This window comes from Canis lupus, chromosome 24 (genome assembly GCF_048164855.1).
Source record: "Canis lupus baileyi chromosome 24, mCanLup2.hap1, whole genome shotgun sequence".
Taxonomy (NCBI): Eukaryota; Metazoa; Chordata; class Mammalia; order Carnivora; family Canidae; genus Canis; species Canis lupus.
Genome location: NC_132861.1, coordinates 27635082 through 27658695, shown reverse-complemented (window position 1 = coordinate 27658695; position 23614 = coordinate 27635082). Strand labels below are relative to the sequence as shown.

Here is a 23614-nt window from a genome sequence, read left to right as displayed (position 1 = left end):
ATTAAAAACAACTACTGAAAACATCTTGTTAACTATGTAAGGTAGCCTTACAGTTCTCTGCGCATTATAAGCACTTGTTAAGTGGATGTACAATGAAGATACAAAGATACTCACACAGCATCCTCTCAGGGCCTAGAATAGGGCTGTTCACACAGTGTGAACACAGTGTGAGTTCAGTTGCCGGCATGCAAGTGGCACTAAGGAAGTAGATTTTAATGATGAAATGTCATGTTCAAAGTTAGAGCTTTAACGTATTGGACTGCTCAATGGAGCAAGCAGATGTTCTCGTTCCTGAAAGGTTCACTAGCCATGCAGGTCCCCATGTCAAGAGAGCTACATATAGAGTGACTCCCTCTCGCCTTCCAGCTGCCTCTTTGCTGATTGGTTCAGCTATGAAGAGCTTACTCTTGGTCCTTGTGGTCCTTGTGTTACTCTCCTGTGTTCCACCAGGTAAAATGAAATCTCCTTCCTGTACTATAAATGGTGAAGGGAAACAGGGTGCGGGCTTCTACAAGAGTGAGAAGAAAGCAGAACTTGGATGAAGGAAGTTGAAACAGGAAGGGAGGTGAACAGAGATGGACACTTTGGGCTATTCCAGAAAATGGAGATGCCCTTCAAGGACACATAACAGGAGGTGGCTCTCTCCAGTGAAGAAAATGGTTCTGGACTTTGGTCTGGGGAGTCTGTGAAGTTTGAAGGGAAAATTGGTTTGATAGTATTGGCAGAAGTGGGACAGAGAAAAAGTATGAGACCTGTAGAAGACAGGTAGGATTTGGGGGTGGGAAGGGGTCATTCCTTCAGGACTCTTAGAATTTGCACTCCTAAGTCAGTTACCAGGATTACTTTCCACACATTTAGAAGCCTAGGCAAATTTGATGTTGAGCAGAATCAACAAACAGTGCGGGTTGCTCCAAAGTTTTAACTTTATGGTATGATGGGATCCTTGGGAACATTGGTGGGAGGGGTCACAATTTACTCCTCTGGACAGAAACTAGCAACCTGATAGTAAGTCACTAAAGTGGAGATTCTCAAAAGCTGTTTTGCTTGTGGTTTGTTGGGGTCTGCAGAAGGCTGCCCAGACCTTCATATTCAAGAGGTCTAAATGTTTCCACGACAGAATTCTGAGCTGGATATGCTGGGCCCTGCTGCCTGCATATAGTTGATTAGTGATTCAGGTAAATGGGGACCATGGGAACTGATGACTTATAAAAGGTTCTCTGGAAGTAAGAGCCACTGAAAAGCAGGCATTCAGCCATAACATGACTGGGATGTTTTGATACCCAATTTACCATTAAAAAGTTATAAACAATAATCTGATGCAATCTGATTTATCCATGGTATCACGACCCTGTAGTACCCTGTGCATTAACCCTCGTTTCCGTTGACAGTTAGAAGTGGACCGAATGCGTATATAAGAAGAGTCTTTTCTACATGCTGGCGAACAAAAGGTGTTTGCAAGAAATCATGTGGGAAAAGTGAAGAATATCATATTCTTTGTGATATTACACGTTTGTGCTGCATTAACAAAAAGTATTTACCTGTACAGATTGGAAAGTAGTGCCAAGTATTTGAGGTTCCTGCTGATTTCCTCTGGAGACCCAAATCCTTCTCAGTTGTACCATCCCATTAAAATGATGTTTTAGCTGGTCTGCGTTTCTGTGTCTGCTTTGTTTCTCTTTATTTAGAGGCAATTCAAGGTCTTTCCTATGGAAATAATCTCTCTCTTTTCTTTTTAAAAAGATTTTACCTATTTATTTGAGAGACAGAAAAAGAGAGAGAACACAAGTGCAGTGAATCAGGATCCTCTTGGAGCAGGGAGCCTGATGTGGGACTCGATCCCAGGACCCTGAGATCATGACCTGACCCAAAGGCAGACGCTCAACCGACTGAGCCACCCGGGCACCCCAGAAATAATCTCTTGGTTAAATTTCTTGTCTTCACTATTTTTCTTTTCGTTAATTTATTCCTTATTAAGCATTTCCTAAAAACTTTTTTTGAAGTGTATGATACAATCAGAAAAGCATACGAATAGCAAGTAAACATCTTCGTGAATTTCACAAATTTAATATGCTCACGTAAACTGCACCCAGATGGAAATGAGAATATTACAATATCTTGGTCACTACTAGTCACTATTCCACAAAGGATAATATCTAGCCTGGTTTCTAATAGCATAAACCCTGGCACCTATTTTTGAATTTTATATAAGGAGAATCATATAGAAGATAATACTTTGTGCCTGGCTTCTTCTAATCTACATTATTTTATGACATTAACTGACATTGTCAATTTATTCATTTTTAATGTTGTATAGTATTACACTGGAGAATATTTGAATATTCCTGTGTAGATGGTCATTTGTACAGTTTCTAGGTTTTGGCTCTTATAAATAGTGCTGTGATAAACATTCATGTTTTTTGAGGCTTATATACAAGCATTTCTGTGGGTATATACTCAGGATTGAAATTGCTAGTTATAAGCCATGCATATATTCCACTTTAGTAGATGTTGCTAAATTGTCTTCTAAATTGGTTATATCAATTTATACTACCAGGAAGTGTCTGACACTTCTTGCTTTTTTCCATCCTTTTTCACAACTAGTATTTTCTGTCTTTTTATTCTCTCCACTCTGAAGAGTGGTGAAGTGAAGGCATGTGGTGCCTTAATTTGCATTTTATTTTTTTATTTTTTATTTTTTTAAAATTTTCATTTATTATTGATGATAGTCACACACACACAGAGAGAGAGGCAGAGACACAGGCAGAGGGAGAAGCAGGCTCCATGCACCGGGAGCCCGACGTGGGATTCGATCCCGGGTCTCCAGGATCGTGCCCTGGGCCAAAGGCAGGCGCCAAACCACTGCGCCACCCAGGGATCCCTTTAATTTGCATTTTATTGATGACTAATGAAGCTGTGTACCTCTTTATGTATTTATTGGCCATTTAGATATCCTTATTTGTGATGGATAAAATTCAAGAGTTTTATCCATTTTTCTATTGGATTGTCTAACCTTTTCTATTTGGGAACCTCCTAAGAAACTCTCATTATTTGACATTGGAAGTAATAAAATAAAATAATGTTGAATGTATTTATGCTTAAACAAGGAGGATTTTGTAACTTGTAATGCATAGAGAAATTTTGTACTGTTTGCTATGACCAAACCATAAAAATGTTTCCATTCTTAAATATTGTTAAATTTTATCATCATAAGCGAGATAAATCCTTCAAGTTAATAGCAATTCAGCCCCCATTTAAAAAAATATTTTGTTTAAATTCAATTTGTCAACATATAACCCAGTGCTTATCCCATCAAGTGCCCTCCTTTTCACCTAGTCACCCCATCCATTCTACACCTCTCCCCTCTACAACCCTTTGTTTGTTTCCCAGATTTAGGAGTTTCTCATGGTTTGTCTTCCTCTCTAATTTTTCCCCGCTCTGTTTCCCTCCTTTCCCTTATAGTCCCTTTCACTATTTCTTATATTCCACATATGACTGAGACCATATGATGACTCTTCCTCTGATTGACTTATTTCAGTCAGCATAATACCCTTCAGTTTCATCCATGTCGAAGCAAATAGTAGGTATCAATTATATATATATATATATATATCCATTTATATATATATATATATATATATATATATATATATATATATATATAATCTTCTTTATCCATTCTTCTGTTGAAGGAAATCATGGCTCTTCCACAGTTTGGCTACTGTGGACATTGCTGCTATAAACATTGGGGTACAAATGTCTCATCATTTACTACATCTGTATCTTTGGGGTAAATACCCAATAGTGCAATTGTTGGGTCATAGGTCTATTTTTAACTTCTTGAGGAATCTCCATACTGTTTTCCAGAGTGGCTGTACCAGTTTGCATTCCCACCAACAGTGCAAGAGCAGTCCCCTATTTCTTTTTTATTTTAAAGTTTCTTTGGGTTTAGTTTTCTTTCTTTCTTTTTTAAAAATTTTTATTTATTTATTTATTTATTTATTTATTTATTTATTTATTTATTTAAAAAACATTTATTTGTTCATGAGAGATACAGAGAGAGAGAGAGAGGCAGAGACACAGGCAGAGGGAGAAACAGGTTCCATGCAGGGAGCCCAATGTGGGACTTGATCCTGGGACTCTGGGATCATGCCCTGAGCCAAAGGTAGATGCTCAACCGCTGAGCCACCCAGGCACCCCCACCCCATTTCTTGAATAGGTTTAGGAAGAATTAAGCCAATGAGAGAGAAGCAGTTCTTCCAATATGACAAGGAAAGAAGGAATAGATTTGCTCTTGATGGGCAAACTCTTGAGAGGGGACATTGTCAAAGTATGGAGCTTTGATGACTGCTTTGATGAGTCAGGTACCCACCCTTGCAGATTACTTCCTAAGACTGAATTAGAGTCTTTTGGCTCTTCTAAGAAAAGGACAAAGGTGATGATATACACAGGCAACTCATATTTTAATGTTATTAACATCACTTCTGCCATCAGTTACATCCATCCTGAGAGTGTCTTGTTCAGTTGGGAAGAGTAGGTAATATTGGTGGTTCCTTCTTTATCTACTACAACCAATAAACAGGACCTTTTCTCCTTCCTCTCCTTTCCCTTTCTCCTCCTCCACCTTCTTCTCCCTTTCTTCTTCCACTTCTTCTTTCTACAACATCTACTGCTACTTCTCCTCCTTCTTTGTCCTCTTCTTTTTTTTAAAAAAGATTTTATTTATTTATTCATGAAACACACACACACAGAGAGAGAGAGAGAGAGAGAGAGAGAGAGAGGCAGAGACACAGGCAGAGGGAGAAGCAGGCTCCATGCCAGGAGCCTGATGTGGGACTTGATCCCAGGACTCCAGGATCACGCCCTGAGCTGAAGGCAGGTGCTAAACCTCTGAGCCACCCAGAAAGTCCCTTATTTTTTTCCTTTTTACTCCCCCCTTTTCTTTTGCCTTCTTTTCCTTTTTTAGTGTTTGCTATTGTGGGTTCATTCGATCCATACATGTTTGTGGAATAGAGTAGATTAAAATAGGCTAGAATTAATTTTTCTAACTTAATAGCCATCTGTGATATATGAGTTCCACCAGGCCCCTGAATGGTGATGGAGTTATATACTAGGTTGTGCTTTTCATCTTGTCTACTTCATCTTGTCTACCAGAGCCCTAGGATATGTCTTCTGAGACCTCTCTAAAAATTCTTTCATGCTTTTCTTGTTTGAGTCCTGGTGTTGGTGTCTACTTTTGGAAATTTGGAGGTGGGATCTTCCCTTTGTAGCTGTCACAGATTGGTACTGCTCTGTTCACACTGATGTCTCTTCATATTCTGTAGGGCAAAAGAAAGGACTGCCACATTCCCTGCAGACTCCACTGAGCCAGCCTCATGCTGTAATTCATACTGAGATAGTAAGTAATGCTGTGCTGTGTTTTTGTTTTTGTTTTCATCATGTCAGCATCGGATCAATGCTACTCATGGCCTCAGGTCTCACAGAGTCCCTTTTGAAAACAGCATTTACTGCTACTTCCTGCAGACTCTGCACTGGACTCAAGCAAATGTTTATGTGGCCAAGAAAGGAAAGAGATACCATTCTACTGACTCCACATTCCTCACTCCTTCCAGGAACATTTGCAAAATATTTTCTTCACATCTCTTTCTTCACATACAACTGAATTTATGCCAACAGATGACAGCCAATATCAGGCCTTTAGCTCCACACAAAAAACTTATTTCTGTGGATGTAAAAAAGTTATCCACTGATCCATCTAACTATGGATGCATTTCAAAGTAAGTTACAAACATCAGTACACTAGTCACTAAATACTTCAAAATTATATCATTAATTAGTGTGCAATAGTTTTTTTTACATTAGAAAACTTACATACAATGAAATACACAGATCTTAAGTGGACTATTCAAAGAGCTTTGTTGCATGCATGTACCTATGTAATCTGAACCTTATCAAGATATCAAACACTTACATCACTCCAGAAAGTTTCCTCATTCCCTTTTCCAGTTATCTGCCACAACTTTCTGTTTCCTGAGGAGCAATTGCTATTATGTTTTATATTAATCATAGGTTAGGTTTACCTATTCTAGAACTTCACATATATGTATCATTAGAGTATGCACTCTAATTTTTCCCTCCATATACATAACTCTTCAGGCTCTTCTATGATGTTGCCTGTATCTATAGTCCATTCCTTTTCATTGCTGAGTACTATTCTATGGTGTGGTTTACTGCAGTTTGTTTATCCATTCTTCTCTGGATGCACATCTGGGTGGTTCTACTTTTTAACTATTGTGCTAAAGGTGCAATGAAAATCCGTTTCAAAATAGATTCTTCACAAAATCTGTTTGTGAAGATAAGCTTTTATTTCTCTTGGGTCAATACCTATGCATGGAATTTCTCAGACATAGGGTAGTTGTATGTTTAGTTTAGTTTTCTTTGAAACATTTTTACTGATGTATAATTCACACTCTACAATACCATAAAATTCACCCTCTTAATCTGAACAATTGTACAATTCAGTGCTTTTTAGCACAGTCACGGAGTTGTGCAGCTGTCACCCAACCAACTTTAGGATTTTTTTTTTTTTTTAGGATGTTTTTATCACTCCCCAAAGAAACTCTGTCACAGTCCTTCCTGTGTTAGTGTGCTGGGGCTGCTACAAGAAAGTACCACAAACCACGTGGCTTAAATGATGGAAATGTATTATATCATTGGGATATCAGCAAAGTTGGTTCCTTCTGAAGGCTGGAAGAGAGAAGATGCTTCATGCTTTTTGTCTAGCTTTTTAGAATTATTTTTTATTTTTCTAAGATTTGTATTTATTTATTCATGAGAGACACACGGAGAGAGGCAGAGACATAGGTAGAGGGAAAAGCAGGCTCTCTGCAGGGAGCCCGATGCAGGACTGGATCCCAGGATCCCAGGATCACGATCTGAGCCGAAGGCAGATGCTCAAACACTGAGCCACCTAGAAGCCCCTCACCTAGCTTTAGACGTTTTGTTGGTGTTCCTCAGTTTATGGAAACATTGCCCTAATCTCTATGTATTTTCATGTGTATTTTTCCCCCTTGTGTGCATATCTGTGTCCAAATTTGTCCTTTTTATAAGGACACCAATCATATTGGATTAGAGCCCATCCTAATGACCTCATCCTAATACCTACAACAGTCTTTTAAAAGAAGGTCAAATTCTGAGGTACTAGGAATTAGGACTTCAAAATATGAATTTTGGGAGATACAATTTGACTCCTAAGACTCTATTTCTTTACATCCTCAATCAGCACTGGCCAACCACTAGTCTTCTTTTGATTTTCCTCATTTGAACATATCATATAAATGGAATCATACAATATGGATTTTTTTCCCACTGGCTTTTTTCATTTAGTATAAGATTTTCAAGATTCATCCATGTTGTAGCATGAACCGATATTTCATTTTTAATTTTCCAAATATTCTGTTGCATGGATGTATATTTAATTGTATAAGAAAACTTGAGAGCTTTTTAAAAAATATTTTATTTATTCATGAGAGACACACAGAGAGAAAGAGGCAGAGACACAGGCAGAGGGAGAAGCAGGCTCCAGGCAGGGAGCCCGATGTGGGATTCGATTCTTGGTCTCCAGGATCATACCCTGGGCTGAAGGTGGCGCTAAACCGCTGAGCCACCAGGGCTGCCCTTGAGAGCTTTTTTTGAGGTGGCTGTACATTTTATACCTCTACCAATAATATATGACAGTTCTGGTTTTTCCACATTCTTGCCAATATTTGGTGGTATTAGCTTATTTAATTTTTAGCCTTTGCAGTGTGTATGTGCAGTGATATCTCAATGTCACCATAGTTTGCATTTACTGACCAAAAGAAAAGATTTTTTTTAATATATTTTTTTTATTTATTTATGACAGTCACAGAGAGAGAGAGAGAGAGAGAGGCAGAGACACAGGCAGAGGGAGAAGCAGGCTCCATGCACTGGGAGCCTGACGTGGGGTTCGATCCCGGGTCTCCAGGATCGCGCCCTGGGCCAAAGGCAGGCGCCAAACCGCTGCGCCACCCAGAGATCCCAAGAAAAGATTTTTAATGTGATTCTTGACAATTTCTATATTTCTTTTGCCAAGTGCATGTTTACATCTTTTGCCATTTTTATTGTTTTTTTTTTCTTTTATTATTGGCTTCTTAATCTTCATTTTTCTTCCTCTTATTTTTTGAATGGTGTGTTTTGATGTTTGGTAGTCTTAAATTTTGTTAAAAGTTAAATTCATAAATGTTTTTCCTTTTTGGGTTATTGTTTTATTATGTCCTAAGAACCTTCGCCTATCCCAAGTCATAAAAATATTCTTCTCTGTTCTCTTGTGAACTTAGATTTTATATTTACTACTATTATCTATCTAGAATTAATTTTTGAATATGGTGGGGGACAAAGTATTTCTTTTTTTCTACGTGAATATTAAGTTGCTCCAGCAGGCATGCATTGAAGATATTGCTCTTTTCCCATTTGATATCCTTGGCAACTTTGCACTAAATCAAATTTCTGGGTTCTCCATTCTGTTCCATTAGTCAATCCTTAAATAGTATCATGCTGCCTTTCATAATAAGTCTTAAATTTATATAGTGATATTTCTATAGTTTGATTTACCTATTTCAATATCATGTAAAATTCTAGGTCCTTTGTCTTTTTTTCCCTTAATTTCTTTCTTTCTTTCTTTCTTTCTTTCTTTCTTTCTTTCTTTCTTTCTTTCTTTCTTTCTTCTTTCTTTCTTTCTTTCTTTCTTTCTTTCTTTCTTTCTTTCTTTCTTCTTTCTTTCTTTCTTTCTTTCTTTCTTTCTTTCTTTCTTTCTTTCTTCTTTCTCTTTCTTTCTTTCTCTCTCTCTCTCTCTCTCTCTTTCTTTCTTTCTTTTTTTTCTTTCTTCTCTTTTAAGTGGCTCCACATCCAGTATGGAACCCATCGTGGAGCTCAAACTCATGACTCAGATGGAGACCTGAGTTGAGATCAAGAATCAGCTGCTTAACCAACTGAATCACGCAGGTGCCGCATCCTTTGCATTTCTATATCAACTTTAGAGTCAGTTTGTTGTTTTCAATAAAAAAAAATCTCCTGGGATTATGTTGCATCTATAGGTCATTTTAGAAAGAACTGACACCTTGTAACAATGTTGAGTCTTCCAATTCATGAATATAATATGTCTTCCATTTAGGTCTTCTTTTATTTATTGCTGCAATGCTTTTCATTTTTCTTTTGCTGCTAGTGTATAAAAATACAATTGATTTTATGACAACTTTGCATTCTATAACTTTGTTAAACTCACTAATTCTAATATTTCTGAGTTATGTTTTATGATTTTCTACATAAACAATTGTGTCATCTGCAAATAAAGATACGTTTACTCCTTTAAAAAAAACTTTACACTTTCTTACTTGTTTTCCTTAAGGAGTAATATGCGTCGAGTAAACATAACCTCTTTTAGAGTGTTCATCTTTAAGTGTTGACAAACAAACATAGTTGTGTGACCACACCACAACCAACGTATAGAGCAATTGTGTCATCCCCAAATATTTTTTCATATGCTTTTGTAGAAAACCTCCTGTTGCCCTCAGTTCTTGACAATCACTGACCTGTTTTCCGGCCCTATAGTTTTGCCATTTTCAGAATGGCATTGCAATGGAATCAAACAGCATGTAACCAGTGAAATTAGGCTTCTTAAATTTAACATAATGCATTTGCCATTTATCCATGTTGTATCATGTATTAACAGCTGATATATTAGTATCATTCCTTATTTTTTTTGGTATTTTAACATCTATTGTACTTGTTTATAATGGTTTTAGGTTCACTGAAAAATTCCCATTTATTCACTGCCCCCCTCTCCCCCTGCCCAGCCTCCACTATCAACATAGATTGTACTTGTTTAAAGCAGTTTTAAGTTCACCAAAAAATTCCCATTTACTGGGATCCCTGGGTGGCGCAGCGGTTTGGCGCCTGCCTTTGGCCCAGGGCGCGATCCTGGAGACCCGGGATCGAGTCCCACGTCGGGCTCCTGGTGCATGGAGCCTGCTTCTCCATCTGCCTATGTCTCTGCCTCTCTTTCTCTGTGTGACTATCATAAATAAATAACAATTAAAAAAAAATTCCCATTTACTCACTGCTCCCCCATCCCCCTGCCCAGCCTCTTCCACTTTCACCATACTGCACTAGAGTGATACATTTGTTACATTTATTGTTGGAGATAAATACCAATGAGTGTGATAGCTAGATCATATGATCAGAGTATGTTTAGTTTTTAAAGAAGCTCTCAGTCTTCTGAAAGGGCTGTACCATTTGCATTCCCACCAGCAATGATTAGAGTTCCTGTTACTCCACATCCGTGCCAGCACTGTTGCTGTCAGTGTTCTGAGTTTTGGTCATGCTAATAGATGTGTAATGGTAACCACCTGGCCTGCAGGCTCTCCTAATTTCTTGAGTGCCAAACTCATATTTCCCTACTCTGTGAATGGCTCTTTGTATGTACTTCTAAGGGTGGTGGCGAGAGTGAGCCCTGGTAGATGGGAGTGCATACAGTAGGGAAGCCAAAATCTACGACAAGGGAGAAATCAAAATTTTGGGTTGTAGTGCTACCTTTGGGAAAACAAGTTTTCTAGCAATCACTCTGGTGCATTGAATTTTGAGAGAAGACATAAAAACTTAAGAATTCTTCTAAAACTGCATATTTGAAGTATGGAGCAGTTGTATCATACAAGGTCAGAGAAAGCCCCAGATAGGCAAAATATACCAACAAAAAGTATCTCCCATCTGAATGCGGCTAGTAATGATTGGAGGAGGACATTGTTACTTGAGCTGTGAGATCAGCAACACAAGCTCCAAGGAGCATGGAGAATGAAGGAAACATGACATCACAAAAGGTCACAAAAATTCTTCAATAACTAAATCCAAAGACAAGACAATCCAAATCTGCCATTTACCTGACAATTCAAAATTGCTCTTTGAGAAACTAAAAAAGAGAATGCACTCTTTGGAGTAAAGCAAATAATTCATAGTTATTGACTCAGAAGAGCATGAGTTGCACATTTAAGCTAATATACAAATGAATGGGGGCTTCCAATATTTAGACAAGCTAACAGGATTTGAAATGCAAATCCTGAATGATAAATGTTCTGAAATAGCAAGCATCAGAAAATCAACACCCTGCTCTTTATAGGATTCCAATCCAATTAAGCAGCCCTACATGATCATTTTTATATTCTATCTGATTTTAGGACACTTTCAAACTATGGAGGCTGTCCCAACATCGCGTGACATATGAAAGGAGGAGGGAGTAGAGGATGTTTCTATCCTCCTGGCTTATGATCACAGGAAGGAATTGGTGAAGACAGTCCCTGGGAACACTAGGGAAAGCAATGGATTTTCTCTATGCTATCTTGTCTCACTCAAGATAAGCTGAGGGAAGGAGAAGATCAGGTTAAAATCTCTGTGGTTGTTGCCCTGATCTCTGAATCTTTATAGGCAATTCTAGTTCACCGGCTTCTTGGCTAATAGATACGTATCAGTTGCATTTCTTATTTAAGTCAACTCTAAGTAAAAATGAATTTCCTTAAAGACAGACCTTTAATAGTTCTTGAGTCTTCTCAGAATCTCTATTCCAACTTCTAGAATAAAAAATGTCATATCACTTTTATTCTTTCTTTAGTTTATCTTCTTATTTATTATTGTAGTTTAATTGACATACAATGTTATATTAGTTTCAGGTGCACATCATAGTGATTCAACAATTTTCCACATTACTCAATGCTCATAGCGACAAGTGTAGTCACCAGGTGTCATCTTGCAACATTATCACAATATTATTGATTCTATTCTCTATGTTGTATTTTTTATCACTGTGACTTATTTTATTTATAACTGGAGGTTTATGCTTCTTAATCCCCTTCATCTATTTCAGCATCCCCTAACCTACCTCTCCTCTGGCAACCAGTTTGTTCTGTGCATTTAAGAGTCTATTTTGTTTGTTCATTTGTTTTGTTTTTTAGATTACACATATAAGTGAAATCATATGGTATTTGTCTTTCTCTGTCTGACTTATTTCACTTACCATAATGCCCTCTAAGTCCATCCATGTTGTTACAAATAGCAAGACCTCATTGTTTTTTATGACCAATATTCCAGTGTGTGTGTGTGTGTGTGTGTGTGTGTGTGTGTATGTATGTTATTTTTTTGTTTTCTCTTTTTACTTGAAACATTCTCAGGAATAAGTTCACGCAGTCTATCTTTGAAATCCATTCATCTATTTTTTTTATAGATTTTTAAAAATTTATTTATTTTTAGGAGACACAGAAAGAGAGACAGAGACATAGGTAGAGGGAGAAGCAGGCTCTCTGCAGGAAGCCTAATGCAGAACTTGATCCTGGGACCCCAGGATCATGCCCTGAGCCAAAGGCAGACCCTTAACCGCTGAGCCACCCAGGCATCCCTCCATTCATCTATTGATCCATCCACTCATCTATTGACGAAAATCATTCAATGTGATGTATTCAGCACTGAAATTAAAGAAAATTGCTCCATATCCAGAATCTATCCTCTTTGCCAGTGGACCCTTTGTGCTGAACAGTAGGTGCAGAACTCCACACTCATGCATCTGTATGTAGATTGATGGTGTTGAGCAATTAGGCAGATATTCAATAGAATCACTATAGTTAGTAGGATAACCAGCACCACAAAGAAGTTGTAGTTTTGCCTATTACATCTTCATAAGTTTGGCTGGTAAAGAAAACAGTGAGTCCAAATGAACTTAGAAAATTTATTACTTACACATACAACAAAGCAAGATCAGCATGGTGTTACCTCCTAGTGCTACAGGATGCACCCAACAAAGGGGCCACATGATGGATAGCAGAGATTTTGGGTCACTCTGCTGCTGAGGAGTCAACTATGAACCATAGCCAAGTGGTTGGATAATCTGTAGCTGAACCTAAGGAGGTTGAGGTGGAAAGTACTATGCTTTCACTTTCTGAAACCAGGAAGGGCTGAGAACCTGGTTTATGACTGCCCTTTTCCCTTGTGTTTCATGAAGAACTACAGAGTCCAACTCAGCCAAGACTTGGGCCAGCTTGGCAGTTAAACCTTGCCTATGTAGTTTAGTGAGAAATATACAAGGTCATCAGGGGGCCAGGGCAGACCTTTTTCCTAAGATGCACAGTCCACAGAGAAGGTGAATGGGGAGCTGAAGGAATGGTAGGGTAAAGCCTAGGTGTAAAATGATGTTTCTACAATTTGAAGCCTCTATAAATAATTAAGACATCCTTTCTATGAGTAAAGAGAGAAATAGGTGCTGAGAAGAAAATAGATATCACTTTGAAGTGAGAAAATATATCCTAAGTTTTCATGAGAAGCTTAGCTGTCTTTAGGAAGGCAGCAGCTCAGCTTTTCAAACACAAGATTCTGATGGCTTATTTAAAAAATACTAAAACCCAACAGCTGTGGGCACATCACAGTGTCACAGTTTAATCTAAATTCTCTGACTGTGTAAAAGATGGTGGAGAGGATGTCAAGGATATTCAAGTTAATTGGCATTCACTGGCTTCTCCTGTCAGGGCTCCGGGTTTCCTTTGATACAGCACTCTAGTTGAAACAGACAGTAGTCAACTAACATTTCACTTGTAAAGCACTCAAGTCTGCAGATACCATTCCCATAGCATTTCCTGTGTATTTCTGATGACAGTGGATTCAAACCTGGAAAGAAAATGAATGGAAAGATAATTCACTATGAGTCTCTTTGGACTGTGGAATTAGTACCTCCATTTTTATCAAACTGGATTCCAAGGAGACTTGATTATAATGATTGTTTCTGTAACTGGAAAAAAAACCCTACAGCTTCCCTTCACCTCCCCCTCCCCCTCCATTCATATGTTAAAACCCTAAACTCCAATCTGATTATATTTGAAGAGAGGGAGTCTCAGAGGTAACTAAAGTTAATTGAGGTTGTAAGTGTAGGGTGTAGGATGGTGGAGAGGTTGACTGTCTAAAAGCCAGGAAGGTAGCTCTCATCAGAAACTGAATCAGCCTACAGTTGATTTTGGACCCTCCAGCCTCCAGGACTGTGAGAAAATAATATTTGTTTAAACCACGCAATTTGTGGCATTTTGTTATGGTAGCTGAGCTAAGATAATTGGTAATTTGGAAGTTTGCCCAAATCGGTCAGTTAATATACTCAATCAGGTTACCTATGCATGTAGTCATTCACTCATTATTTAATTATGTATTCATTACAAAACCAATTTTTATAACTCCGGGTACTGTTGGGGTACAGATTTGAGTATGATATAGACCTTAATGTCAAAGAATTTTCAGTCTAGATGAAAAAGAGAAGAAACACAAAATATCTACAAGAGAGAAGAAAACATGACAAGTCCAGTGAAGCATTTGCAGCATAGGGTGACATTATGAGTTCAGGGGAGGATGAAATATATTCTGAAGATTTACTATATCTTACTGGGGCCCAAGGCATTTTGAGCTGAGTTTATACTTTTATAGACATGCTATTCTGTAGAATTATCAAAATATGAATAACTTTATTTCTATATGTAAGAAGGTGTTAAAATGAAAAGTGTAAAATATTTGATCATCTGTAGAAATTTTGAGTCAACACATATCCTATGCATGTCATCATGCCCTGGAGGATAACCATCCTATAGGGAGAAAAGGGATTAGGGTTACTTAGCTGGCAAGATGAAAGCCTGAGAAAATGAAATGTAGAGGTTTACATAAAATGACAAGAAATTCCTATGGAAGTGATGAGCTTTGGGAATGTGTCGGGCACTAAAGGCAACATTGTAGACTACCTTGTTGGCTGTCTAGAGGCCATGAATCCATCCCCATAAACCATAGTGGAATTAGTCTCATCAACAGCTTCAAGAGGCCTGGATTGTATGGATTCTTAAATCCAGCCTATTGAGTCACCTGACCCCAAAATGTGGTTCATCTTCCTAGAGATTACTTGCAGGAGGGTGAGAAATTAAAGGGATACTATAACATATGTATTTGGACTGATTCAGTAGCACTGAGTGAAGAGAATATTCAAGAAGAGACTTCAAAAGTCAGTAATGAATATCGTCAAGCTAAAGTTTGAGACCAGCCAGTGCTCCGTGTCTCTCATGTCTCTCTACTTGCTATCTCATCTCATTAGCACATAAAGCTTATTAATTCTTTTGGAACAAGCAATTCCAAATCTGTTTCTCTGTTATCTAAGGCATCTGCAGATAATAAATTAACTATGAACAATTTCAGTAAATTAGAAAGCCTAACAAATTGTGTTATTGCTATTTGCTGGTTTTGACTATTATGCCTAGACATGTTCCTAAATTGGAGAGTAAACAATAGTGGCAAAACAGGATGGGGCATTACTAATGACAATATAATGATAGCTCTCATGAGTCAGTACTGTACATATTACATACGGGCTTATTCCAAACATTATCACATTTAATCCTTGCAAGACGCTGAGGTTGGTATTATTGCCACTTTGTGAATGAAGAAACTAAGATTCAGAGATAATTAGACTTTTGTCTCAAACTGCATGGCTAACACAAGCTGGGGAGCCAAGATTTAAGCTCAGGTCTTGCTAACATCAAACCGATTGATATTGATTCCTACTTTGAAAATAGAAGGATTCATGGTGGGAAGACGTTTATAGGTCTGCTTGGCGGAATTGCTCTTCTAGACAAATGACTCCCTCCCCGCCACACCAGTTCCCCATTTTACCTGCCAGCACTGGGTCCCAAAAGAAGAGCAAGATAAGCACAACGAGGAGAGGCTTCATGGCTGGGAGCCTCTGTTGAGGCTGGTGGCAGGATCTTACTCTGGCTGTCAGAGTATAGTAAGAGAAGGTTGAGTGCGCCCTCCCATACAAACCTCTCAGGTCACTGATCTTCCCTGAGGCAGAGGAGTTGGCAATGCTTATGTGAGGAAAAAATTGACAGCCCTTTCCCGTTTGACAGCTTTTCCTATTGACAAAGGCACTGCTCCCCCACCTGCATTTTCCAAAGGTACTCCTGGAGATCTGAGAACTGTACTTTTTCTTTTTTAAGCAAATGAAAAGAAAATATTTTTTAAAAAATATTTATTTATTTAAGAGAGAGAGAAAGAAAGAGAGCATGTGCACACACACATGGGCAGGGGGATAGGGGCAGAGGGAGAGGGAGAAAATCTCAGACTCTCCACTGAGCACAGAGCCCCATGCAGGGCTGGATCTCACCATCCCGAGATCATGACCTGAGCTGAAATGAAGAATCAGGCTTTTAACCGACTGAGCCACCCAGGTGTCCCATCCCATATCTTCTTTATCCACTTAGCATTGACAGTCTCTGAGGTTGTTTTCATATCTTTTCTTTCTGACAATTATTTAAGACCTTTATTAACAGGTGTTTGCTTTTTGTTTTTTTTTTTTTTTGAAAAAAATCAAGTTGTAAAATTTTATTACAAATTAAAAATGAGACTCTTAAAAATCTCAACTTGGCCAGATATGAAACAACTTAAAAACTTTAAAGGTATATTGAGAAAAAAGCTCAAGCTTTCTTTTTTTTTTTTTTTAAAGATTTTATTTATTTATTCATGAGAGACACAGAAAGAGAGGCAGAGACATAGGCAGAGAGAGAAGCAAGGCTCCTTGTGGTGAGCCTGATGCAGGACTCAATCCTAGGACTCCAGGATCATGATCAGAGCCAAAGGCAGACGCTCAATCACTGAGCCACCCAGGCGTCCCCCCCCCTCCCTTTTTTGAAAACACATTTGTCATTACCAAAAGAGACATCTTCAGGTAAAAATAATAAAAACCCCATGCTGCATAGATAATGCAGATAGTTCCATTTATGTGGTAAGTGGGCCAAAACAAAGCACTTAAGATCTTTAGCTTCAAACGTATTTCTTATTGCCAGAATTTCATATTCGTTTCTTCTTATTGGATGAGTAAACCAGACAATGGTATAGATGGTAGAGATGGTGAACCAGTATTTACACAGCCCTAACCTATTCAGCCTCAGAGCAGATAAATTCTCAGCTGGTGGATTGGCTATTTTTGTCTCTTTGCCATCATGTGGTTTAGGGTTTTCTGGGTAATTGAAGTTGTATTGGTACTGACATGGAGGTGGCTGTTGACCTTGGGTCTCCTCTCCTTGGTTTTCCTTTTTTCCTTCTCTTTTTCATTGCTGTCCTCTTTAGGCTGTCTTTAGCAAGGAGGACCCCTGTGGAATTGTGGTTTATAATCCTGATGCATATTCTGTCTCACTGGTCTACCTTGTTCTCCTGCACCCTGCTTGTCAGCTCCCTCCACCGCTTGTCCCTGCACAGGAGAGTTGACGCCCATAGGGTCTCCATGTCCTAAGGTGGGAACTGTGCACAGCCCTCCTTTTCCCATTCTCCCTATTCTGGTACTGCTGCAGGTACTTGTGTGAATAGCGTGGGTAATGGTTACCATCTGCTGTGTATTTATAGCCTTGCACTGGAGCTCCACCAGGAGCTGTCACATTTCCCTTTCCTCCTTCAACAACGTCAAACTCCATAGTCTCTCCATCTCAAACACTGCAGAGGAACTTCCTGGGGGTTATTTTTGTTTATGGCAGTCTGGTGTACAAATACATCTTCCTTAGTGTCATTTCTGTTGATGAAACCGTATGTTTCTTACACTGAGCCATTTTACTGTTCTCAAAACCTTCCTTGAATGACCTTCTTGTCCCCACTGGCAGGTGCTGCTGGTATGAGGAGGCCTGGGGCTGCTGGTGGTGCTGGGCTTGGTGTCGGCAGCACTGAGAGAGAGGCGGTAGGTAGCTGCTCCGTCTGGGCCTCGCTGTTCAAGGTTGCAGGTGATGGTGAGTGGGGCCGGCTGTGGCAGCTGGGCTCCTTCCACGGTGTGATGGTAAGTAAGCTGGCTGCAGTGGTGGGGCTGCTCAGTGCTCTCTTGGGGCTCTCTCACTCCTGCTGCCGATGGAACTTGGTTGTTTCCATATCCTGGCTATTGTAAATAATGCTGCAGCAAACACAAGGGTGCAGTTAACTCTTTGAGATATTGATATATTTTCCTTTGGATATGTACCTAGAAATGGGATTGCTGATCACATGTAATTTTAATTTTTTGTGGAATCTCTATACTCTTTTCCATAATGGCTGTCTCAATTTACATTCCCAGAAATAGTGCTCAACAGTTCCTTTTTTTCCACCTTTGCCAACATTTCGTATCTTTTGCCTTTAAAAAAAAAAATAGCCATTCTAGCACATGTGAGATAATATATTGCTGGATTTTGATTTGATTTTCCCTGATGATTAGTGATGTTGAAGACCTTTTATTTATCTGTTGACCATTTGAATGTCTCCATTGAGACCTGAGCTGAAGTCAGGTGCTAAACCAACTGGGTCATCTAGGTGCCTCCTTTTTTCGTAGGTTTTTAAATTCTTTTCTTCCTCTTTTGCTGTCTTTCTTTGCTAACTGATTTTTTTGTAGTGGTATTCTTTTATTATTTTCTCTTTATTATTTGTGTATTTATTACAGGTTTTTACCTTGTGATTACCATAAAGCTGTCATCATACATGTTATAGTTCTAAGTCTATTTTAAGTTGGTAATAACAACTTTATTTTTTTTTATTTTTTTATTTTTTTAATTTTTTTTTTTTTATTTATTCATGATAGGCACACAGTGAGAGAGAGAGAGGCAGAGACGCAGGCAGAGGGAGAAGCAGGCTCCATGCACCGGGAGCCCGACGTGGGATTCGATCCCGGATCTCCAGGATCACGCCCTGGGCCAAAGGCAGGCGCCAAACCGCTGCGCCACCCAGGGATCCCGGTAATAACAACTTTAATTGCATAAAAAATCCACACATTTATTTTCTTATCACTATAATTTATGTTGTTGGTGTTCCTGTTTGCATCTCTTTATATTTTGTACTCATTAACAAAATATTGTAGCAATATTTTTGACAGTTTTTTCTTTTAACCCATATGCTAGAATAGATACATTTTCTTCATTGCATCTGGGAATTTGTTTACTGTCTCTTAGTCAGCAGAAGCTTCTTTTTCTGTTATCATGACATTTTAAAAGTTAAACCTCCTTCTAAAATTATCAAACCATCCTTTGCTGGAATTAAAATTTCCAGCTTTAGATTCTTCACCTTCCTTTTGCTTTAAATTGACTTTGCTTTTTCTCTAATCACATTATAGTCTATAAGTATGCCTTCTTATAGCAATCTTACACCTGCTACATAAAAGCTGCATTTTCATTATGACCTAAAAAGTATTTTGCAGGGATGCCTGGGTGGCTCAGCCGTTGAGCATCTGCCTTGGGCTCAGGGTGTGATTCCGGGCCTGGGAATCAAGTCCCGTATTAGGTTCCCATAGGGAGCCTGCTTCTCCCTCTGCCTGTGTCTCTGCCTCTCTCTCTCTCTGTCTCTCATGAATAAATAAATAAAATCTTTAAAAAAAGTATTTTGCAAAAAAGTGCAACTTTTACACTTGCTGGTGTAGCTGCAGCAATGGGTTGATGAATTTCCTTTTTTTTTGTTTGTTTGTTTTTATTACGGTCTTATGCTGGATTTATTTATTTATGTCTGCCTGTTTCACATTTATTTTTATTTTAAAAATTGATACGACAGGTACAAAGAAATATAAAATGAAAGGAAAAGTAGATAAATGAAATAAAAGAAGAATATATTTTATCCCCTATTTGTTCCCCTGACCTAAGCAGACCCATTTTTGCCATGAATTTTGTATTTATCTTTTAATATTTGTATTTATATTTTCAATATTTGAAAAATATTTTAAGCTATATCTGACTATCTATAGATGGATATTCCATAGACTATGGTATGGAGTATTGTCTTCTTTGTTATTATTTATTTATTTATTTATTTATTTATTTATTATTAAATATTGTTTTATTTTGTTTACTCATAGGAACACAGAGAGAGAGGCAGACATACTTATATATTCATATAAATATATTATTTATAATATATTTTATAGTAGTAAGTGATAGAGTGATAGAATAGTATTTACATATGTTTTATGCATTCATGACATACTTAACTTTTTCCTATTTTTTTCTGTGTTTCTCAGCTACATGGTTCATTTGTGAGTTTTTTCAAGTTGTCACAAATCTTCAAAAAGTTTTCCTATTTTTTTATTTACTTATTTAGATTTATTTATTTTAAAGACAGAGAGAGAGCAGGGAAGTGAGAGGGCTCAATCTCACGACCCTGAGATCACAGCCTGACCTGAAACCAAGAGTTGGATGTCACCCAGGAGCCCCTCCAATATATTCATTAAAAAAAATCTGCAAGTGGAGCCATGTAGTTTAAACACACATTGTTCAAGAGTCAACTCTATACAATCCATTAGAATTGAGTGGCTCAACAGGAAAGGATTACATAAAAGCATGGATCCTAGGAGGCAGGAATCATTGGAAGCTATCTTAGAATTTGCCTACCCTCCCTACACCTGGATTTTGTTTGGGAAATTTCTTACTAATTTGTTAGATTTTGATTTTAACAATATTTTTAAAAAGCATTTCATCTTTTTCCTGTTTTCAAAAGTCTAAAACACTTAATTGACCATTACTATATTCTGAACAATGTGTACCTTTTCCTCTCAAAAAGAGAGAAACAAAGAACAGACTTCTGCATGTCAAAAGATGATGTTCACAATAGCCAAAATATGGAAAGAACTCAGATGTCCATTGACAGATGAATAGATAAAGAAAATCTGGTGTACACACACACACACACACACACACACACACAATGGAATATTACTGAGCCATCAAAAGAATGAAATCTTACCATTTGCAATGATGTGGACAGAACTAGAGGGTATTATGATAAGCAAAACAGGTCAGTCAGAGAAAACAAATATCCTATCATCTCATTCATATGTGGAATTTAAGAAATGAAACAGATAAACATAGGGGAAGGGAAGGAAAAATAAAATAAGATTAAAACAGAGAGGGAGGCAAACCATGAGACTCTTAACTATAGGGACCAAACAGGGTTGCTGGAGGGAAGATGGGTGGGATTAATTAGGTGATGAGCATTAAGGAGGGCATGTGATGTAATGAACACTGGGTGCAACTGATGAATCACTAAACTCTACCTCTGAAACTGATAATACACTATATGTTAATTTATTTTATTTTTTATTTTTAAAGATTTTGTTTATTTATTCATGAGAGACACACAGAGAGAGGCAGAGACATAAGCAGAGGGAGAAGAGGCTCCCTATGGAGAGCCTGATGTGGGACTTGATCTCAGGACCCCAGGATCACAACCTGAGCCAAAGGCAGATGCTCAACCACTGAGCCACCCAGGTGCCCCTTAATTAATAGATTTTAGATTAAAAAACACTCAAGGAAGATTAAAAAAAAAGAGTCCTAGGCTCTACTGAGACAGCCTGATCCCCCTAAAAATCCAGATTTCTATTTCCATCAAATAAACCAGAAGATATGGCAACATTCTTTTGGCATTCTCTGCATGACAAGAATCTATTAGAATTGAGTAGAAGTTACCCTTTATGTAAGGCCTGTATGCTCCATGGCTCCCCTCTCCTCATCATTCCCCACGCTTCTCCCTAATACTTAGACACACATTAATTACCACTTGTCATAATGAACTTTTTTTTCTTATAATACAGAAATACATCTCTGTGCAAGACTCTTAGAAATGGGGAAAGGAGCTCAGAGCTGCCAACTCAAGGAAGCCTCTGAGGGACTCTGACATGACAAAGACAATATATAAAGTATGGAGGCTGCCCACAGAGCTATTATGTACCATTGTGCAACTCACCTCATTGCCTCTGTGAATGATGCCCCGAGGCTTGTGCAGTGAGCAATCTGCACAGCTGTTCAGTGCATTCGGAGGCATGAGAAAGATACAGGTGTGGGACAAAGCTGTGAGAATAGAGCAGGCAGGATATGGTCCCACATGAGGTGGAGACAAACTGAGGTTACAGGAGGGGGAGTGGGGGCATGAAGTAACTGGGTAGATGGGCATTAAGGAGGGCATGATGTAATGAGTACCGAGTGTTATATGCAACTGATGAACCACTAAATTCTACCCCTGAAACTAGTAATACTCTATATGTTAACTAAACTGAATTTAAAAAAAGAGACTATGTTCACTTGGGCACTGGAAGGAACTCTTGGACTCAGATTTTATGACAGATTTTGGAGAATGCAGATGCATGAAGAGCTTATTCTTTCTCTAAACCAAGTCTTGAATAAGGTAGAGGAAGAAGGATAAAATGGGCATGAAGGAAGATGAACAGCTCAGGTAGTGGGGGGAGAAGTGTCATTGTTTTTCTCTCCAGTCCTGGATTCCACAAAGTGGGAGGGAAAGGAAACGGGAGGAGGTGATGGAGAGTAGAAACTCTGGGTAGAGTCTGATGTCATGGTGCACTCGTGTTTCCTTGTGTGAGTGGAGCTCAGCGAGGTGGCAAGACCATAACACAGCATTGATTGGTTTTCTTTGGTAGATAGATCTGAGGTAGATATTTGTCCCCCTTCCCTCATACGGGTTCCCTCAGCATGGGAAGAGAGTAGTAGTAGAATCCTGTATGACTGGGATCACCATGGATGTGGTGGAGCAATAGATACTCCCCCTGGAATTTCTGGCAAGCTCGAACGATGCTTGAGTGGCAGAGTTATCGCATAGACTAAAGAATGAGCTTCACCCAAAGAGTTTTTAAGAATTTTATCAGGAACAAGAAGCAGGGGATCCCTGGGTGGCTCAGCGGTTTGGCGCCTGCCTTTGGCCCAGGGCGCGATCCTGGAGACCCGGATCGAGTCTCGTCGGGCTCCCTGCATGGAGCCTGCTTCTCCCTCCTCCTATGTCTCTGCCTCTCTCTCTGTCTCTCTCTCTATCACAAATAAATAAATCTTTTTTTTTTTTTTTTTTTTAAAAGAACAAGAAGCAACTTAGCTGTTGTACATTGGCTGGTGACTGAAGACCAGGTAGGAATGTTGATTGTCTTAGTAATGTTAACATCATCAGTGCTTTCCCAGATGCCTCACCACTGCTTAAGTCTTGAATTTACAAATAATTTAGAGAAAACAAGCAATTCTGAATACACTGAGTTTAAGTTTCTGTGACCAGGAGGAATGAGGTTCATAATAAGAATTAGGTTCATTTATTAAAAAAATAAAGTTACATTTTTGCAAAGGTGCACAGTGGACTCATATCTATATGCCTTGCATGACTCCATTTTGCCAAAGCACCTCCTTAATGACTCTCCCTCTTTCCTTCTAACCTACTTTCTCTTCTGGCCTCTCCAGTTTAGTGAACTGCATTGCTCACCATAACTTTGCTAGCTTTGAAATCACAGTATCACCTTTCATACCTTCTTCTCATTATATCCCATTGCCACTAAATTCTGTTAATTCTACTTCTGAAATCCATTCCTGAATCTCTTCTTTCTTCTTAATCCTCACTACCACTGTTCTAGTTCTAGATCACTGAAATATAATAGCGTTGAATAAATATGTTTGTATAAGACTGTATCTCACACATAGAAAATATACCTTATTTTCAAAACCATGTGAAATTTTAACATATCAATTTTATCTCAGATCACAAGGAATGATTCAATAGATTCCAAAAA

General features: G+C 38.4%; 2 protein-coding genes and 1 pseudogene across 2 annotated transcripts; 1 reads left to right on the top strand and 2 right to left on the bottom strand.

Moving 5' to 3' along the window:
* Positions 1–304: 304 nt before the first annotated feature.
* DEFB135 (defensin beta 135) lies at positions 305–1647 on the top strand. Its single transcript, XM_072797131.1, has 2 exons — positions 305–450; positions 1389–1647. The coding sequence occupies exons 1-2, from the start codon at positions 393–395 to the stop codon at positions 1556–1558; spliced, it is 228 nt and encodes a 75-aa protein (XP_072653232.1). The 5' UTR covers positions 305–392; the 3' UTR covers positions 1559–1647.
* An 11120-nt stretch (positions 1648–12767) lies between these two features.
* Positions 12768–15884, bottom strand: DEFB134 (defensin beta 134). The gene is made up of 2 exons (XM_072797130.1): positions 15742–15884; positions 12768–13713 (listed from the first exon to the last, which is right to left on the bottom strand). The coding sequence occupies exons 1-2, from the start codon at positions 15797–15799 to the stop codon at positions 13571–13573; spliced, it is 201 nt and encodes a 66-aa protein (XP_072653231.1). The 5' UTR covers positions 15800–15884; the 3' UTR covers positions 12768–13570.
* Positions 15885–15936: 52 nt separating this feature from the next.
* Positions 15937–18560, bottom strand: LOC140616593 (Y-box-binding protein 1-like; annotated as a pseudogene).
* Between the last annotated feature and the right edge of the window lie 5054 nt (positions 18561–23614).

Coding starts and splice junctions, on each gene's coding strand:
- DEFB135 (XM_072797131.1), top strand. CDS start 393: ATGAAGAGCTTACTCTTGGTCCTTGTGGTCCTTGTGTTACTCTCCTGT. Junction 451..1,388: donor ACTCTCCTGTGTTCCACCAG/GTAAAATGAAAT, acceptor TTCCGTTGACAG/TTAGAAGTGGACCGAATGCG.
- DEFB134 (XM_072797130.1), bottom strand. CDS start 15,799: ATGAAGCCTCTCCTCGTTGTGCTTATCTTGCTCTTCTTTTGGGACCCA. Junction 13,714..15,741: donor TTGGGACCCAGTGCTGGCAG/GTAAAATGGGGA, acceptor TTTTCTTTCCAG/GTTTGAATCCACTGTCATCA.